Here is a 16,996-nt window from a genome sequence, read left to right as displayed (position 1 = left end):
TATCAGCTCATCGCAAGGTGAACACAAGCACACACATACACTAACGTCATTGTAACTTCACCAAATCCCCAAACCTTCATGTCTTTGAATGGAAAACTAAGCACACTGTGGAAACCCACCAGGAAAACTTGCAAACTCCAGGCAGGGAACACAAGGGATGTGACTCCCTGCGAGACAGCAGTGCTACCACTCTGCCAACGTGCCACCCCATATGTGTAACTATTAACAGTATTCATTATTTAAACAAAGTCAACGATTTATCTGTAAATGTAACATACATAGTTTAATGCATTTCATCATGAAAGTGATATCAAGTATAAATCTAAGAATTCTAAATGTGCAGAGAGCTGGAATATTATAAATTTAATGTGTTCTGTGTGGCGATCTATTGCCGTTTGCCACTGCAGTCAGGTTAGGAGGAAGCCCCAGAAGTGCGTTGCAATTAAGAACTGGGTCGGTTTTAAGATGATGTTATGACAGACTACTTTAATAAAAAAGTAAACTATGGGATTAAAGTGGACATTGAGTTTAAACCCGAAATTTCCACTTTAATCACAAAATAGACATTTTCATTATGTCATTTTTTTCTTGTCTGTTGCTCAAATACGCCGCCGTACATTCTCATGGTATTGAAAAGGTACACAAAAAAAAAAAAAAAAAAAAAAAAAAAAAGACGGCACAGATAGTATGTGATACTTTTAAAATAAATTGTGTCATTACTTTTGGGAATGTGCAACACCTGAATATAAAGGCAACATGAATACATTTATATGTCAGCATCGAACCATTCATCAAACATCGAAGCACGCACATCGATCCTGGAGGATCCCAAAAGTGGCTGGAGCAGCAAGAAATTCAGGCTGGAATTCAGGGTTTGAATGTGGAGAGTTATGACGATATTCCAGAAGAAGGTGACATGATTGTATTTGGATAAATGTATATTGTTGTACATGAAAAAATATAAGATATCCCCTGAAAATAAGCCCTAGTGCATCTTTTGGACAAAAATGAATATAAGACCCGGTCTTATTTTCGGGGAAACACGGTAGTAACTGGGGTGGGAAGGGTTAGCCCCCCAAACTGCAGCTTTTACCAGGGAGCACCCACAGACAAGCTACTGAAAGCCTAAAGGAAACATACCCCCAAGGGTGCCTGAGAGGGGGAGAGAATGAGCATCCCATTAGGACGGACATATGGTTACCAGCACAAGTTTATGGATAGCCTTGAAACTGCAGCCAGAGGAGCTGTTGACTGTACAATAGGTTGCAGATAATGTGCTCCATGATTGTCAGTACTGCCACTGAGAGATTTGGAATGAAGGAACAGCGTTTGTTTAACGGTCAGGGGGGCCAAACCGACAGAAAGCGAAGATCAGCCAGCTGCGGCAACAGTGCAGAGTGATTAGACAGCAGTTCAAGCAGGCAAGGGAGGAGGACAAGGCTAGTCTGGCAGAGCTCCGTAACATCATAAGGCTAATGCTTACAACCCTTTGCCAAGCTGAGTGCTCAAAAGGAAGGGAAAAGGGAGAGACCAGAAATGTGCAGCCTTCATTATGAATCTCTCCGGATTTATCAAGAGAATCCTCAGGCAGAAACTCATTGGCCAACTTGCCTGCACTCAGGAATAGGCTGGTAAGTACTTCAGTGCCAACTATAGTAACATTCCAAGAGAGTGGGACCTTGGACCATGCAGCACTTTGATAACTCCACCAGAATCTACCATGGCATTCAACCTCAAGGAACTAACCCTGAGGGAGGTTGAGGAGGTTGTTAAAACAGCTAGGACCAGCTCAGCAACAGGTCTACGTGGAAAGCCCTATGCTGTCTAAAAAAGGTGCCCCATATTGTACAAGGTTCAACAAATCTTACTGCAATGCCACAGCCGCTGCATTGCTATGTTAAGCATCAGACATTGTCATGTAATGAATGTGTGATGTTATGGGTCATGGATACATGGTCTTAGGTTCCTATCAAGATTTTGTCTGACTGACAATTTGACACAAATTTTAATTTAAAGGACCATATAAAACAAACTGCTATTGTATGTACTACTTGTTTAAAAAGAGTAAAACTTTTAACCAACTTTTTGTATTTACCATATGCCACTGGCCATCATTAATAGCCTTTCCACCACTGGTGATCTTAGTTGAATGACCGTTCTTATACTGGATCTCAATCTTGCCATCTCGAAGGCCCAACATAAACCATGAAATGTTGCGAGGTGATTCAGCATACAATATAATACCTTCTGGATCATAGGTTCTGATGTCAAACTCTGCAGAAAACCTGCAAGGTAAGGTTGATTTAAAGAAGAATGTCCAACAAAAAGTAAACACAATGACTTTTTTTTTTTATTATTTTTTGTTTAACTGCAGGGTCACTTATGTAAAGTCCAATTACAGTTTATAGAAAAAAAATCATTTTTAAATATTCAGGCTTCTCCATAAATCATAAACAAATATTTCTGTTCAATACATCACAAAACCAAAGTATTAGGCTTACCATAAATGGAGTCTGAAGAGGAGGGCTTGGTGTTAAAGACCCCATATCATAATTCAGCAAGGACAACATTATTTAACATGCTTTGCACACCAGGGTGTATTTTTGTTTCCATATTTGTCAGTAAGAGGAATTTCTTGCTATACTGATTTCAAATCACTTTGCATACCATTACTAGTAAAACAATGAAATATTCTATTATATTCTATTAAAAGAATGTTGCAATTGTTAAAAATATTGTCAACTTGATGGTGGCATACATTTGTCCAAAACTACGCTCAGTGAATTGAGCTCAAATTAGATTTAAGGCCTTTATTCTTTAAATGAGGGTGACCTATTATAATACTCATTGATTTTTGCTTTGACTTATTTCACATGAATCCCTTTTACACAAATCACTTCCTGGATCTATTTTGCCTATGCCTCTTCATATTTTGGAATAGTTAGTTAGTATTACCCTTAATAAAGCAGACAGGCTTCTAATTATCAAATATATCTCTTTACAGTGCATTCTCTGACAGATTTTACTATGCCACTCTCTCTGTTCGAGGACCTAAAGTTCATGTTCTGATTCCATCCCACTTCACTCTTAAATCTAAGATCCCTGACTTACTGCTACTTTATGTATGAAATTTTAAAAATCCACTGCAGCAAGTAAAAGCTGGATTTCTTTGTCATTTAAGACAATGGAAAATAACTGCCATACTTATTGCTTTCCTTTTGTTATTGCAATAATTTTAAAATCACAATTTTAAGGAGTATTTTCAATTTTTACAATGTTTGGTTTAGTTATCTCAGCCAACACAAACACATACTTTTACAAACATTTTTGCATCTTGGGTGGCTGCTGACATGATACCCAATGCCTAAAAAAATTAGGCATAGTTCGATTAATATCACAAAATGAAAAATAAATATTATGGTCACTCTATTATATATTTGATGTAAATATAAAGTGGGAAAAAAAGAAACTGGGTTTAACCTAATCATGTATGTTATTTGTTGAACACCTGCTCCAGCTTGTAATGCTCTGCTAGTGCCTCTGTGGTATAGCGGGTCCACAGCTCCCATCAAAGGCCCATTTTAAAATAAATAATCACCACGCTCGCGGCTTAGCGAGGGGGCGTGGTGGTTGTGTGGCTGATGCGGTTCTCAGGGCGATTCACGATGTGGGCGTTTCTCACCTAAGTGCACAGGTGAGAGACCGCCCGCCCGCATCCGTGATTGTTTCTGGGGCTTCTAATTTGCCACAGCTGCCATGCCCTCTTGATAAATTGAAGCGCGAGTCGGCTATGGGGAAAAAGAAAAGGAAGAGAAACGAACGGAGGTTGCTGGAAAAAGCAGGAAGTAGTGGAAAGAGTGAGAATGTTGGTGCAGGAGAACAAGCGAGTGCAGTCTCTCATGCAGCTGAACAGAAAGCCTGGGTGTTGGGCTGACACCCGGGGAATAGTAGTAGTGGTCACTCCCGATGAGTGATAATGGAGCGGGTGTGACCAGTGATGAAGGGCGGATGACTCTCCGCATACGGCCGCGGAAAGCAGCGGGAGTCGGGACTTGGGACGTGGTGTCCCCAGCGTGGGGAATCTCAAGTCGCTGTCAGGAGGAGCCTACCGGAGCCACGGATCGGTGAGGCAATCCTAATAGCTGAAGCAGGCACAGAGAAGGTCAGCTGCATGTAGGGCGACTTCCCTATTGAGCAGTCCAGACGGGAGAAGCAGGGGAGCCACCAAGTAGAAGACACCAGGCTTGTAATGTTTTTAAAAGACTGCTTTCTGCATTATTTTAACTTCGATGTTTTTAGAAGACTTTTTTCTATTGTTTTTAACCTCCACGTTTCACAATTGTTTTTATGGATTATTTATTTAATGAAGACTTTGATAAGCACTGCACTTATTTATTTGGACATTGTTTTGTTATTGTTTTTAATAAAAGCACTTGGCACTTTTATACACCATCCCCTTTGCTATGTTGTTGCCTCATTGCCTAGCTCATCGGTAGCATTACCGATGGTGACCGGTTCAAGGGCTCCCATAAAGAAGATGGGAGCATGCAAGAACCCGCATTGTCACAGCCTCCTGCTTCAAAGTATCAAGTCAGTCTCACCCTGCACACCTAATCAATGGTTCACTGGCTGCATTTTATTTTTTTAGGATTGCTATAAAAAAGAATAATGAGTAATGACTGCCCTTGATGTGTTCATCACACACGTTTATTTACAGCTGGGGACCACTTTTCTCTGCTACTCACAGCACAGTACATAAAGGACAGCTCTCTTCTTTCTCTTTGTCTTTCCCCTCCTCTCCTCCGGGTAAGCTTTGTCCATCTCCTCCCGACTCTGGCTCCCCAAATGGAGTGAGGCAGCTCCTTTTATTGAGCTCCTGGGTGTGCTCCAGGTGGCTCATCAGTATAACCTGGAATCACTCCCTGATGTGGTGGAAGTGGCAGGTAGAAAATCTTTGTTAGTTGTGGTAATTATACTTCAAAGACACATGATATTCTATATGGTGTTCCACAAGGCTCTATCCTAGGTCCGTTGCCCTTTTCGATTTACATGCTTCTGTCAGGTCAGATTATCTCGGGGCATAACGTGAGCTACCACAGCTATGCTGATGACACACAGCTGTATTTATCAATAGCACCTGACGACCCCGACTCTCTTGATTCACTGACACAATGTCTTACTTGTGTTTCGGAATGGATGAGTAGTAATTTTCTCAAACTAAATGAAGAGAAAACAGAAATTTTAGTGATTGGCAATAATGGATATAATGAGGTTATTAGAAATAAACTTGATGCATTAGGATTAAGGTAAAGAATTTAGGGTTAACTATTGACTCTGACCTGAATTTTAAATCACATATTAATCAGATTACTAGGATCAGCATTTTTTCACTTAATATAGCAAAAGTTAGACCTCTTATAACATTTCAAGATGCTGAAAAATTAGTTCATGTTTTTGTTTTCAGTCGGCTAGATTACTGTAACGCACACCTCTCAGGACTACCAAAAAAATACATCAATCGATTGCAACTAGTGCAGAATGCAGCTGCTAGAATCTTAACTAGGAAAAGAAAACCCGAGCACATCACCCCAGTTTTGATGTTACTACATTGGTTACCTGTGTCATTTAGAGTTAACTTTAAAATACTGCTTATGGTTTACGAAGCCTTAAATAATCTCGCTCCATCTTATATTTCAAAATGTCTTACACCTTACATTCCAATCGTAACCTTAGATCTTCAAATGAGTGTCTACTTAGAATTCCAAGAGCTAAACTTAAAAGTGGTGAGGTGGCCTTCTGTTGTTATGCACCTAAAATCTGGAATAGCTTGCCAATAGGAATTTGCCAGGCTAATACAGTGGAGCACTTTAAAACACTGCTGAAAACACATTACTTTAACATGGCTTTCTCATAACTTCATCTTAGTTTAATCCTGATGCTCTGTATATTCAATTATCATTATCATTGCTGGTGGCTCCAAAATCCATACTAACCCCCACTTTCTCTTCCGTTCTTTCTCCGGTTTTCTGTGGTGGTGATCTATGCCACCACCACCTAATCAAGTTCACATGACCGTCATCATCAAATTCTTCCATGAGAACCCTGAATACCATGAGGACTGATTGAGGACATTTATGTTAGGTAGAATGCATAGAGGGGGCTGGGAGTTCCTGTGGCCTGGAACCTCTGCAGATTTTTTTTTTTTTCTCCAGTTTTTTTTTTGTTTTTTCAGTCCTCCCTGGCCATCGGGCCTTACTTTTATTCTATGTTAATTAGTGTTCCCTGATTTTAATTATTTTGTCTTTTTTTCTTTCTTCATCATGTAAAGCACTTTGAGCTACATTGTTTTTTATGAAAATGTGCTATATAAATAAATGGTGTTGTTGTTACAGTGCTCTGCAGCTCCCCCTGACTGCCTCCAAGGAACCCAACAGGTACCAAACTCCAAGTCCCATTGTACCCTGCAGGAATCCGTGGTGCCACAGCTGCCCAGGAGGGCTGCCTCAAGCGTCCCAGGGGAGATAGTGCCTCAAAGATACTCTCTCCCTTGGTCCTTCCATCCAGCTGGCATCCTAGCCGGATAACATCTGAGGCCGTTCATCACAATATATATTATATATATATATATTATATACACATATATACACATACTGTACATATACAGCACCCGGAACATTTAACCCATGTTCAGATATATTCTAACATACACTTAAGTGCAATGAGTATCTGAATTTTAATAGACCTATTTCAAAGCAAAAAAAATCAAAAATGTACTCAGGGCAAGGTCTAGTTTGTGACAGTTGTCATGAAATGCCTTCAATGCCAGGGCATACATTTTGAGAATGCTCTACACATAAATCACATTAGGCAAAATAAATTCCATATTCCTTGGATAGCCTTTGATTTAAGATACTTAATTTATTAAGTATGTGAAGTACTACCAGATGGAATTAAAAGTACTCTATGACAAACAGGTTTTAATATTCTACTATCACACTATTAGCACATTTTAGCACATTTTGTTCAACTGTAAGAATCTCAATTGACCACCTATAAATCAGTGTTAAAGTGATTTACTATATTATCTAAAACTCTAAAACTGAAAAAAATATTTTTTTTCCAAGAAGAAATGCTCAAAACGTTTTCAAAATGTAGTAAAGAGTTCATTAATATACTTCTAATATAAGCATGCCAGGCTTCAGCTTAACTGTAAGGGCTGGCAGATCAACATTGCTACTTGAATATAATTCGAAATTTATTTAAAAAACAAACATTCGATTGTCAAAGAAGTTGATTTTACTTATTTTGCCATCGTGGTACGTGCTTTGTTTTTCTGTTTTTGCACTTCCACAATTAGCTTTTTCATAATTTTGAATGGTTAGCTTGTTACCGTCATTTGTAAAAGTTACAGCCAGACCCCTTCACAAAGTAGTGTTTATTTTTAAATTCTATTATTCTACACTTTGATCTACAAGTGTTCAAAACACAGAGTTTACAGACGCTTCTCCTGGGCCCATAAAGTATCATTTTGCATCTGATTCTTTCCCATTCACTCTTAAATCTAAGGTCCCTGACTGTTGTTTAATGCCAAAACCTTCTAATTAAAGCAAAGCTGAAAAAACTGTCACAATTCTGATTTTCTTTTTTAAAGAGCCTTGTCACCCAAAACAGAGTGTCCCACAATTAATCCCTCTCTTACGTGGCTGCCTGTTGGACACATAACCCAAAAACAATGAGGTGTAATTAAAAAAATTTGGGCCACTTTGATTAAAATATTATTTTATCTGTAAAAGAGAAAAAAAGTTAACAGATTGCGTGGACTGACTTGATACTGTAACAATCGAGTTTCTCTGGCTAAGTTCACAGGTGCCTAATGGCTTTATTTTCTTTCTGAATGGCACAATATAAATGGTATGCTGCCACTGCCCACTGAATATCTCCAAAGTAAAACAAATCTGTCTGCTTCTTGCCTGCTCTTTTACTTTGCTCACTATTTTCACATCTCTGTCTGGCACAAAACACTATTCCTCACTCTTGTCATCTTTTTATGGAAGTGTCTTACGCCCTTACAAAATGTACTTCCCCTGGACTGTATCTAAACCATGTTTCCTATTCCTCACTGCCATTATTGCAGCAACATCATATTCATGTAGCTCTTTGAAATTAAGTAGGCTGATGAGCAAAATGTGGCAAGTCCACAAAGTGAACTGACATCTGAAAAGGTAAAGCCGCAAATGCTGCAGAGTGGAGATCACTACAAGGAGTTCCTGGCACATCACACTATAGTTTCACTAAGGTCAATCCCAATCACCCTCTCCCATCTCACCTTTTAACTGGGGCAGAACTGTCCCAGAGCCCTGATTACTGGCATCTGCACCAGGACAAACAGTGCCTTGGAATCTGGACAGGCTAAAATAGGTGTAGTGGTAAGAGACTCTTTTAGTTGGGCATATGAGACCACGTTATACCAAGTGCACAGGTTCTCACAGCCTAGGTTTGTTCAGTGCATAAAAAGTGGTGCTGATATATAGACAAATCCTCCCATTAACCCCTGATAATCGGATAATACCATGGCACCACCAAGATAACAAAAACTAATTTTAATTGGTCCAAAACAAACAATATGTGGATCCACAAGTAAAATCTTAAGTGTTTGTTTATTTAACTTATTGTCTAATTATTAGCTCTGGCCTCTAATTTCTCCTAGGCATTGCATTCATTAAGAATGCGGATACCTGAAAAAGATATTAGGTACAATTCTGCTCACAGCTCATTCTTGTGGCATTTGCATTAATTACCATTCTAGTATCTCTAAGCAGGTTAAGTTGTTCAAGCTATATTGATTTAGGCGTTGTAGTTTTCATATTACAATTTCATTTTAAATGTGTTAGTTACTCTTTTAGCTACCTATTACTTAGTCGGTTCTTACAATTTAGGTTTTTGAATTTAAACATTCCTTATATAAAGACAATTAAACTGATGTTTACTGCAGAAATTTAAATCAATGCCTAGTACTGGGAATTAAATATATGTTTCCTTTCATTCTGTCACAGAATTTTTCAGTTTCAGGCCTCTTACAATTATGACTTTCCTTTTGGTCAATGTCTTAGGATTGCTACTTAGAAGTATTTTAGTTTATCTTCCTGTTAGCTACAGTACTTAGATTAGACAGACATTATTAATCCCAAGGGAAAATTCAGATGCGTTTAGTAGCAGAATCATAAAAACAAGGATGCAGACTCATAGGACAAACAAATACAATCAATCAATAAATAATGTACATTGTGCAGAAATTGCAAAGTGAACTAAGTGTATCAGTATTTAGTTTGGGGAACTGGAAAGAAGCCCTGAATTGCCCCATAGTAGCAGGTAGAAAAGATCCTAAGAGGCCCTTCTTAGCACACTGTTGTGTAATGAGCCAGTGGCTACAAGTGTTCTAATTGTATACTACCGTCAATTAAGATTCAGTTAAGCTGCTAAGTATAAAACTGTTTTACATTGTTATTTTGTATTACTTTTATTGTACCAATACACAGTATGAAATTACATATTGTAACATACAGTATTAGTACTGTACCAATGTTGATTATATGTAGCTATCCAAAACAAGATTCTGAAGCGTCTTAGAGTTCTGATGAAGGACTGGCATAGTCCGAAACATGCTGGCATGGCGAAGCTCCAATATGGATTTTGGTGCCACCTGCAAGCTTCTACATCTGATCATGACTACACATAAGAGATGTGCTGCAGCTTTGGGACTGTGGGGTAAGGTCTATAGATCGATGCACTTCATTTTGTGCTTAAATGTAGGGAATTGTTTATATGATATATATAATGCATTGATTTAAAAAAATGAAGACATTTAACTGTTTTACACATCAGATTTATCATTTGTTTTCATGAACTGCTTGGATCAATGAACTAAAAGTGCTCACAGACTGCTCCTCCTGGAGAGGATAGAGGGGATCTTTCATAATGGCATCCACCTTTGTAACCATCCCCTTTTCGACAACAGCTTCCAGTGTGTCCAGGGTTAGACCTGTGATGGAGCAATCTTTCCTGAAAAGTTTGTTCAGGCATTGTGCATCTTTTGAGCTCATGTTGCTTCCTCAGGAGACTGCAGCATAGAACAATACACTGGCTACTACTCACTGATAAAACATTTCCAGTAACTTGCTGCATACATTAGAAGTCCAGAGTCTCCTTAGGAAGCACAGTTTGCTCTGACCCTTCTTGTACAGCACCACTGTGTTGTCAGACAAGTCCAGTTTGCTGTTTATATGAACCCTCAGGTATTTGTAGCTCTGCACCACTTCCATGTCCTCCCCATGGATGGCGACTGGTCTCAGAGGCTCTTTAGCACACTTGCAAGTCCACCAATAGTTCTTGCTGATGTTGAGTTGTGGTGTTTCTCCCTGCAACATAAGACAAAGTACTCCGCAACAATCCTGTACTCGACTCATTCCATTATTAATGCAGCCTATGATGGAGGAGTCATTTGAAGATTTATCATAAATGGCAAGCACTGGTATTGTGCTGGAAGACTGTTGTGTAAAGGATAAACAGGAAGGGAGACAAGACAGTTCCCTGAGACACTCCAGTATTACACACAACCATTTCTGACATACAGTTCCCGAGCCTCACAAACTGCTGTCTGTTGGTCAGGTAAACCATGATCCAGAAGATTGCGTGGGTATCAAGATGCAAAGCACTGAGTTTTTTCCCTAGTTGATGAGGCAGAATGGTGTTAAAGGCACTAGAAAAATCAAAGAACATTATCCTGACTGTGGCGCCGGCTTTGTCCAAGTGGGAGCAGACTCTGTGCAATATGAAGATCAAAGCTTCCTCCACATCATGCCGCGTCTGATAGAAAAACTGCAGAGGATCCAGATGTTCTGACACCAAGAGTGGAACTGTTTCAGGACCAGCTTCTCATGATGTATGAAGTAAGAGCAATATGTCTAAATTCCTTGGGATCATTGGAATGCCATTTATTTGTCACTGGGACTACACGTTTTCCACAGCTGGGGAACCTTCTACAAACTGAAGGACCCCCCATGGCAGGCTGGAACATGTTTTTAGCACCCTGGGACAGAATCTATCTGGCCCTGCAGTCTCATTCATGTAGATCTCTCCTCACTTGATCAGCAGAGATGGATAGTCAAAGAAGTAGAATGGGACTGGAGACCGAAGGTGTGATGTCATTGTAGGGGAAAGTCACACAGGGTGCATACAGCAGTTGGGATCACGGAACCTTCTCAGCTTGCACACAGACGTTAGCAGAACTGGGGGAAGTAGGGACTTACAAGAATTAATCAAGCCTGTTGAACTGTTTCAGTCCATTAGCTCTGCTCTTGTTTCCATCCTCCACATGTTTTACAGCGTGTTTGTAGCTAGTCATAGTCCTCATCCTGTTCCACATTTCCTTCACATTGTTCTGCTGTAATTTGTGCTCATTTGTCTCTGTAGAAAGCTTTCCCCTCACGGAGCTGTTTCCTAAGTTCTGACTGCATCCCCCCATGATTTCATTATTATCTCCAGACCTAAAGACTTCAGTTTTTTATGATCCATGATTTGTTGTTGGGAAAACAGCACACTGTGTTTTTGGGAACTGAGTTATCCACACAAAACTTGATAAGATCTGTGATATGGTAGATAAGACTCTCAATGTTTTCACTGTGTGACTCACAAAGCATGATCCAGTCAGTGTTCTCAAATGCATCCTTCAGAGCCTCTGTGGCCTATTCCTGTATGGTCCTGATGATGACTGGCAGTAGTTTAATAATGGGTGCATATATGGGTATGAACCGTACCAAATTATGGCCAGATCTACTTAAAGGTGACAGAGCAACAGAGTTGCATGCCTTTTTAGCATTAGCATATAACAAGTTCATGGTCATGTTTTCCTTTGTTGTACAGCCATGAACTAATTAAAATTGGTGAGGAGTAAGTAAAGTGAAACATTGTTAAGTCTCCTGAAATTGTGGTGAAAGCACTGGGAATGGTCAGTAGTCAGTTTGCTTATAACAGAATACGTGTATACCGTGTCTGTTGTGACTGCTGTGTCTGCCGAGGAGGGTACATAAATTGCCAGCACAACGGCATGTGAAAGTTTTGTTAGTTTTTAAACAAGCTCGTCATTTACTAAATCCCTTAGCTTTTTTTCTTGTTGTATTAATAGCCTAAACAAATGACAAAAAGAAGAGGTAATTATCATAACTCTGGCCATACTAGTGAAACCCTTATTTAATTTAATTAATAATTCAAAAAGTACATAATAAAAAAACTAAAAAATTCAACATTCAAAAATGCCAAAGTATAAAAAAAGAAAAAGAATTAAAGAACTCCACAAAACAAAATTAAATAGCCCAGAGACCAAAGTGAAATATTCAAAACTGTAATAACAATGCTAAAAGTTCAATAGCCAAAAAAAGCCAAACTTGAATGTCAAAAGCAAAATGGACCTAAGAACACCTATAGAGAACACACACATGTCACAACAAAGATACAGTGCCTGAAAAAGCTTATATAATTCTCAAGTACTACACAGGAACTATTTAAAACAACTATTGGTATGTAATCTAATCACATATGTTGCCCTTCCACAATCAAACACAGTAATATTAATAAAATGACAAAAAAGAGCCAGACACCCAGTACTGGTCACTGCCTTGTGCTTGATGCTACTAAAATATCTGTGTTAAAATATGACTGACAAATGTGAAATTTATATATGTTCTATTTACAGTGGTTGGCTTCAGTAAATGTTAAATTTCATAATTACAATATAATACTCCTCAATCAAACTATTGGTTTTCTGAATGTAATGATTTGTTGCTGTTAAACTTTGATTGTAATGAAAAAAAAAGAAACATCAAAACATTTACGGAATGTAAACCTGAAATTACAGGCTAAAATGCAAACATTAAAATGTAAATACTAAACGTTTTTAAAAGAAGAACAAGACATCAGTTACCGTTAGAAAGTTGCTTCACAAATGTCCTCTTAACTTGTTATTTTTTTTTATTAGGCAAGCTGCACAGAAGGCTCAAAACACATTTTGTTTACCATAAAAACAAAAAGCACTCACTTGCTTGTTTCAGGTAACCTAAACCGTAGATAAACCACTGGCAAACCCACAAATTGCTCTCCCAGATATAGCATCTCATAACTTTTCATGCTTTTTAGAGGGACACAAATAGGAATAGCCTAGCAGAGGAAAATAAACAAAAATATTCTAATGAAGGAACAATGTGTGTTAATGGATATCTGTCAATTACTCGTAAAAGTTTACTACTATAAGACTTCTCCTAATATAATAATATTAATACACAAAAATACAACATACAATGAAATCAAAGGGGAAGTGTAATGGATAGACAAAAATTAAGGTTCTAAAAATGCACATGCAATTTAAAGTTTTGTGGATTTCAATATTTTTGATGAGAGTAAACTTTAAAATAATTAACTATAATGCTTTATGATAAGACACGTTCGGCAAATGAATATCAATTTGCCATTTATCATTAAGAGTATATCATACCTCACATGATTTTAAGTCATTTGCAAGCCTTAGGCCTTTGCTCCCATTACAGTAGCATGAATAACTTCCAGGAGTGTTGACACAGGTTCCCTCACAGACATTCTCGGCACATTCATCAATATCTGGACAAAAGCATATGATTAAATTAACACATCATGTTATAATGGAAAAATTGATGCATCTAGATTACCACTGAAAATCTGACTGAGCTACAACTTTGCAATCAACTTGTAATGTTTTTTGTTTACTTTCAAATGGGGCTCCTGTTCTTATTCCAGCATTCCTTATGTCAACTGGCTGCCAAAATGAGCCTAACTTTTTGCTACTCACATGGCTCAATACGCAATATAAAAACAATCTTTCAACAGTAATCTGACCTCCTATTTATATTTTGAAGTTATACTTTGGTACCAAGTTGAAATCAAAATTCCAAAAACATAATTGTATTGACTTTTTTTTTTTTTTTTTTACAACACCAGTAGTACCAAAAGAAAGTTGGTACTACACTCCTGCATGGCTAAAAGTAGCATGATAATAATGAGAAGAACGAGAGTAAAAACTATTATAATGATCTGGGGGTGCGAGGAGACAGAGGAATAGAGTCAGCAATTTATGCAAAATTTGTGGCAAATGACCTTAAAAAGCACCACTGGATTCTTCAGCGTCTGCTCTGCCACACCACTCAGATCATTTGCGGTGCCACTCGTTCTCAGCTGTTTTATCCGTTTTGCCAACACATACATGCCACCCACTCGTCTACTATATTATCCTCTTACTCCGTGAGCTGACCCAAGGCCAGGGTCCACATCCGAGTCTTACTGGCAGCCACACATCCAAATCAATTTACTTTAGACTGCTTCTCCATGTATGACTGCCCAGTCTGACATGTGCTTGGCCACCCAAGAATCATGTTTCTCTCAGGTACTAGCCCAGGGCCTCTTGAATATAAATATGGGTTCACAGCTGTTTTTACATACAGCACTGCATCAACATGTCGAAAAGAAAAACAGAAGAAATCATGTCTGGAAAGGCTTTGTGTTCGAGACAGGAGAGATTCAGCACACAATTGCAGTCTGGATAAACAAACTGCTCTGCTGTAAGGTGAATTGTGAAGCATACAAGCAATAACAAAAATCTAACATATTATACTATAGTGTAAAAATTCAAAGTTCTGTCAAATACTGCACAGGAAATAAAACTATAGCATTTGTAAACAAGTTTTATCATATATTGCGCAATAATACAAAAAACCCAAACATATAACATTTTTAAACAAATGACTAACTTCAGGTTCTGTCTGATTTGAATTGACCTGTATATCCAAGAAGATGTATTTCAACCAATATATATATCTGAATGGATGTATTTGAACTGATGTATTTATCTAAACCAATCTATTTAAACCAATACATATGTCTAAACCAGGGATACTATAAAATAGTATATATATATACTATTATACAGTATATAGTGGTGTGAACATTTTGAGCTTGGCAAAACACATTGTCCTGAGGATTAATCTGTAACCCACTTCTGGTACCACTTGTCACACTTGGGTCACAAAGTTGCACAGATACACTCAGGAAATTCCAGAGACAACAACTTTATTCAAATACTTCTAACAAATATAAGTATCTTTCAGGAGTGAATCGGGCTCCGTGTTAACCCGGAGGGCACAGCTCCATCTCTCAATTAAAAGAACAGAAAATCTTCCTCTTAAAAGGGCCGAGTCTCGGGAGTGGGAGACCCAACAGAAGCAGAGGATGTCTAGGGGAAGAGAGACAAGGCAGTAAGACAAAATGACAGCTGCAGTACAGGCTTTTAAATGTTCGAAGCGAGATGCAGATCACTGTATTTATTTCCCATTGAATCACTGTTTAAGAGGGGGTTTCAGAGGAGTGGCCACATCCCCTTGGGGCTGCGTTCAGCATGTTCACAATATATTCCTGCTTCATAGATAAATGATGTTTAGCTATCTTTACAGTTAAACTTGGCCACTCATGCCTTGTAAATGACAACAGTAACCTTTCTGGGTATTTACTCATCCCTTAACACAAGACATTGCTTGCTTAAATAATCATAATACATTCTATTTATATAGCGCCCTTCCCATGCTCAAGGTGCTTTTGCTACGTGTGTCCAATGGCACTTGCATTTTGGGGGTGCGTGTTCATACTGTAATATAGAGAGATAAATATCATTTATTTGTGAAGCAGTAATATTCGGATCATTTTGTATTTTTAAACGCTTATCGGCATTCAGAAACAACCACACAGCTCCAGTTTTACCCTAACCTTCCTGATTTGGACTTCTCTTAAATGAAATGCTGCCAATAGGGAATACATCGCTAGATGATCTGTACTAATTGAATGCACCTGTTCAGCAGCTGACCTTCCAAATATCTTGATCTCAGTCTCATTTTTTTCTTTCTTCGGATTTTAAGAGATGCACAGCCCTCTTTTATGTTTTTATTTTTCCCTTGATATTTGTATCTGTCAAGGGTAATATCACCATGAAATGTAGTTTATCATTGACAGAAAGCCACACAGTGATTTCTGTTATTAATACTGGCAGAGTTTCACTCGAGTAATCCAGATCAGGAAGGTGTAAAGGATGGACCATCTTTGTGTGGAGAAAACTGGAGCTGAGTGGTTTCTTGTGCATGCTGATCAGTGATCGGGGATACCGAATGATCAGAATATTCCTGCTTCAGAAATAAGAGATGTTTTGTGCCAGGGGTGGGCACTGAAGTTAATAAAAAACGGCTCATGTGTTCATTGTAAACTATGTTCAAAACTATTCTAACACGTAATACCTTTTATATTTTTTTCTAATCAAGTTTTCGGTTAAGATAAGAAATTTTCATGTATGTGAAATCCATAGAGTAAAACTGACTTTCTCCGGAGAAAGTCAGTAAATGCCCTGGGTATTTATTAGTCCTTTCTCATGCTAACACACGCTAATCAGTTGTGTGTGTGTCCTATAGTGTGTAAGTTTGTGTGTGTGCATTTTCAGAAGAATCTGTTGTTGGTGGGAGCTAGAGAGGCAGGTGTCACAAGTCAGGGTGGGCTGGAGCGGGACAAGGAGGTGGGGATCTGTGTGAGTGTTTTAAATAAGGATATAAAAAAAGTGCTTTGGAATCAAGGACCCCCAATCAAGATGGCTTCTGAAATAAATGTGCCCGATGGGCATATGTTTCTTACAGAAATAAAAATTATTTGTTTGAAAGAATTATATAATTTGCCCCAATGGAATTTGTTTGAACGGATTGCCGACTTTTGAGTAACATCAGTCTTTTCAAAGCCAAACCACATTCACATGAGTGAGGATGATCCACGTTTTGTAATTAAACTTAACGACGAAGACTGCAAGGCTGTTTTTTCCCCTGGCGTTGTTTGCTCACTCATTTTCTCACTCTTGTTTACTCCAGCTTAACTTGTGGTGTGGTGACCG

The 16,996-nt window shown here is 38.4% G+C and overlaps 1 protein-coding gene across 1 annotated transcript in view; it reads right to left on the bottom strand.

Annotated features, from left to right (window-relative positions):
* pros1 (protein S) overlaps nucleotides 1-16,996 on the bottom strand; it is a 126,122-nt gene that overhangs the window by 33,744 nt on the left and 75,382 nt on the right. Inside the window, exons 8-10 of the mRNA XM_028800056.2 lie at nucleotides 13,544-13,665; nucleotides 13,091-13,209; nucleotides 2,096-2,285 (exon numbers count right to left, since the gene is read on the bottom strand). Of these exons, the coding sequence (XP_028655889.2) occupies nucleotides 2,096-2,285; nucleotides 13,091-13,209; nucleotides 13,544-13,665 (431 nt within the window). The remainder of the gene's footprint in view (nucleotides 1-2,095; nucleotides 2,286-13,090; nucleotides 13,210-13,543; nucleotides 13,666-16,996) is intronic.

Source organism: Erpetoichthys calabaricus, chromosome 4 (genome assembly GCF_900747795.2).
Source record: "Erpetoichthys calabaricus chromosome 4, fErpCal1.3, whole genome shotgun sequence".
NCBI lineage: Eukaryota > Metazoa > Chordata > Cladistia > Polypteriformes > Polypteridae > Erpetoichthys > Erpetoichthys calabaricus.
The sequence above is the reverse complement of the archived record's forward strand: the minus strand, read 5'-3'. Positions and strand labels throughout refer to the sequence as shown.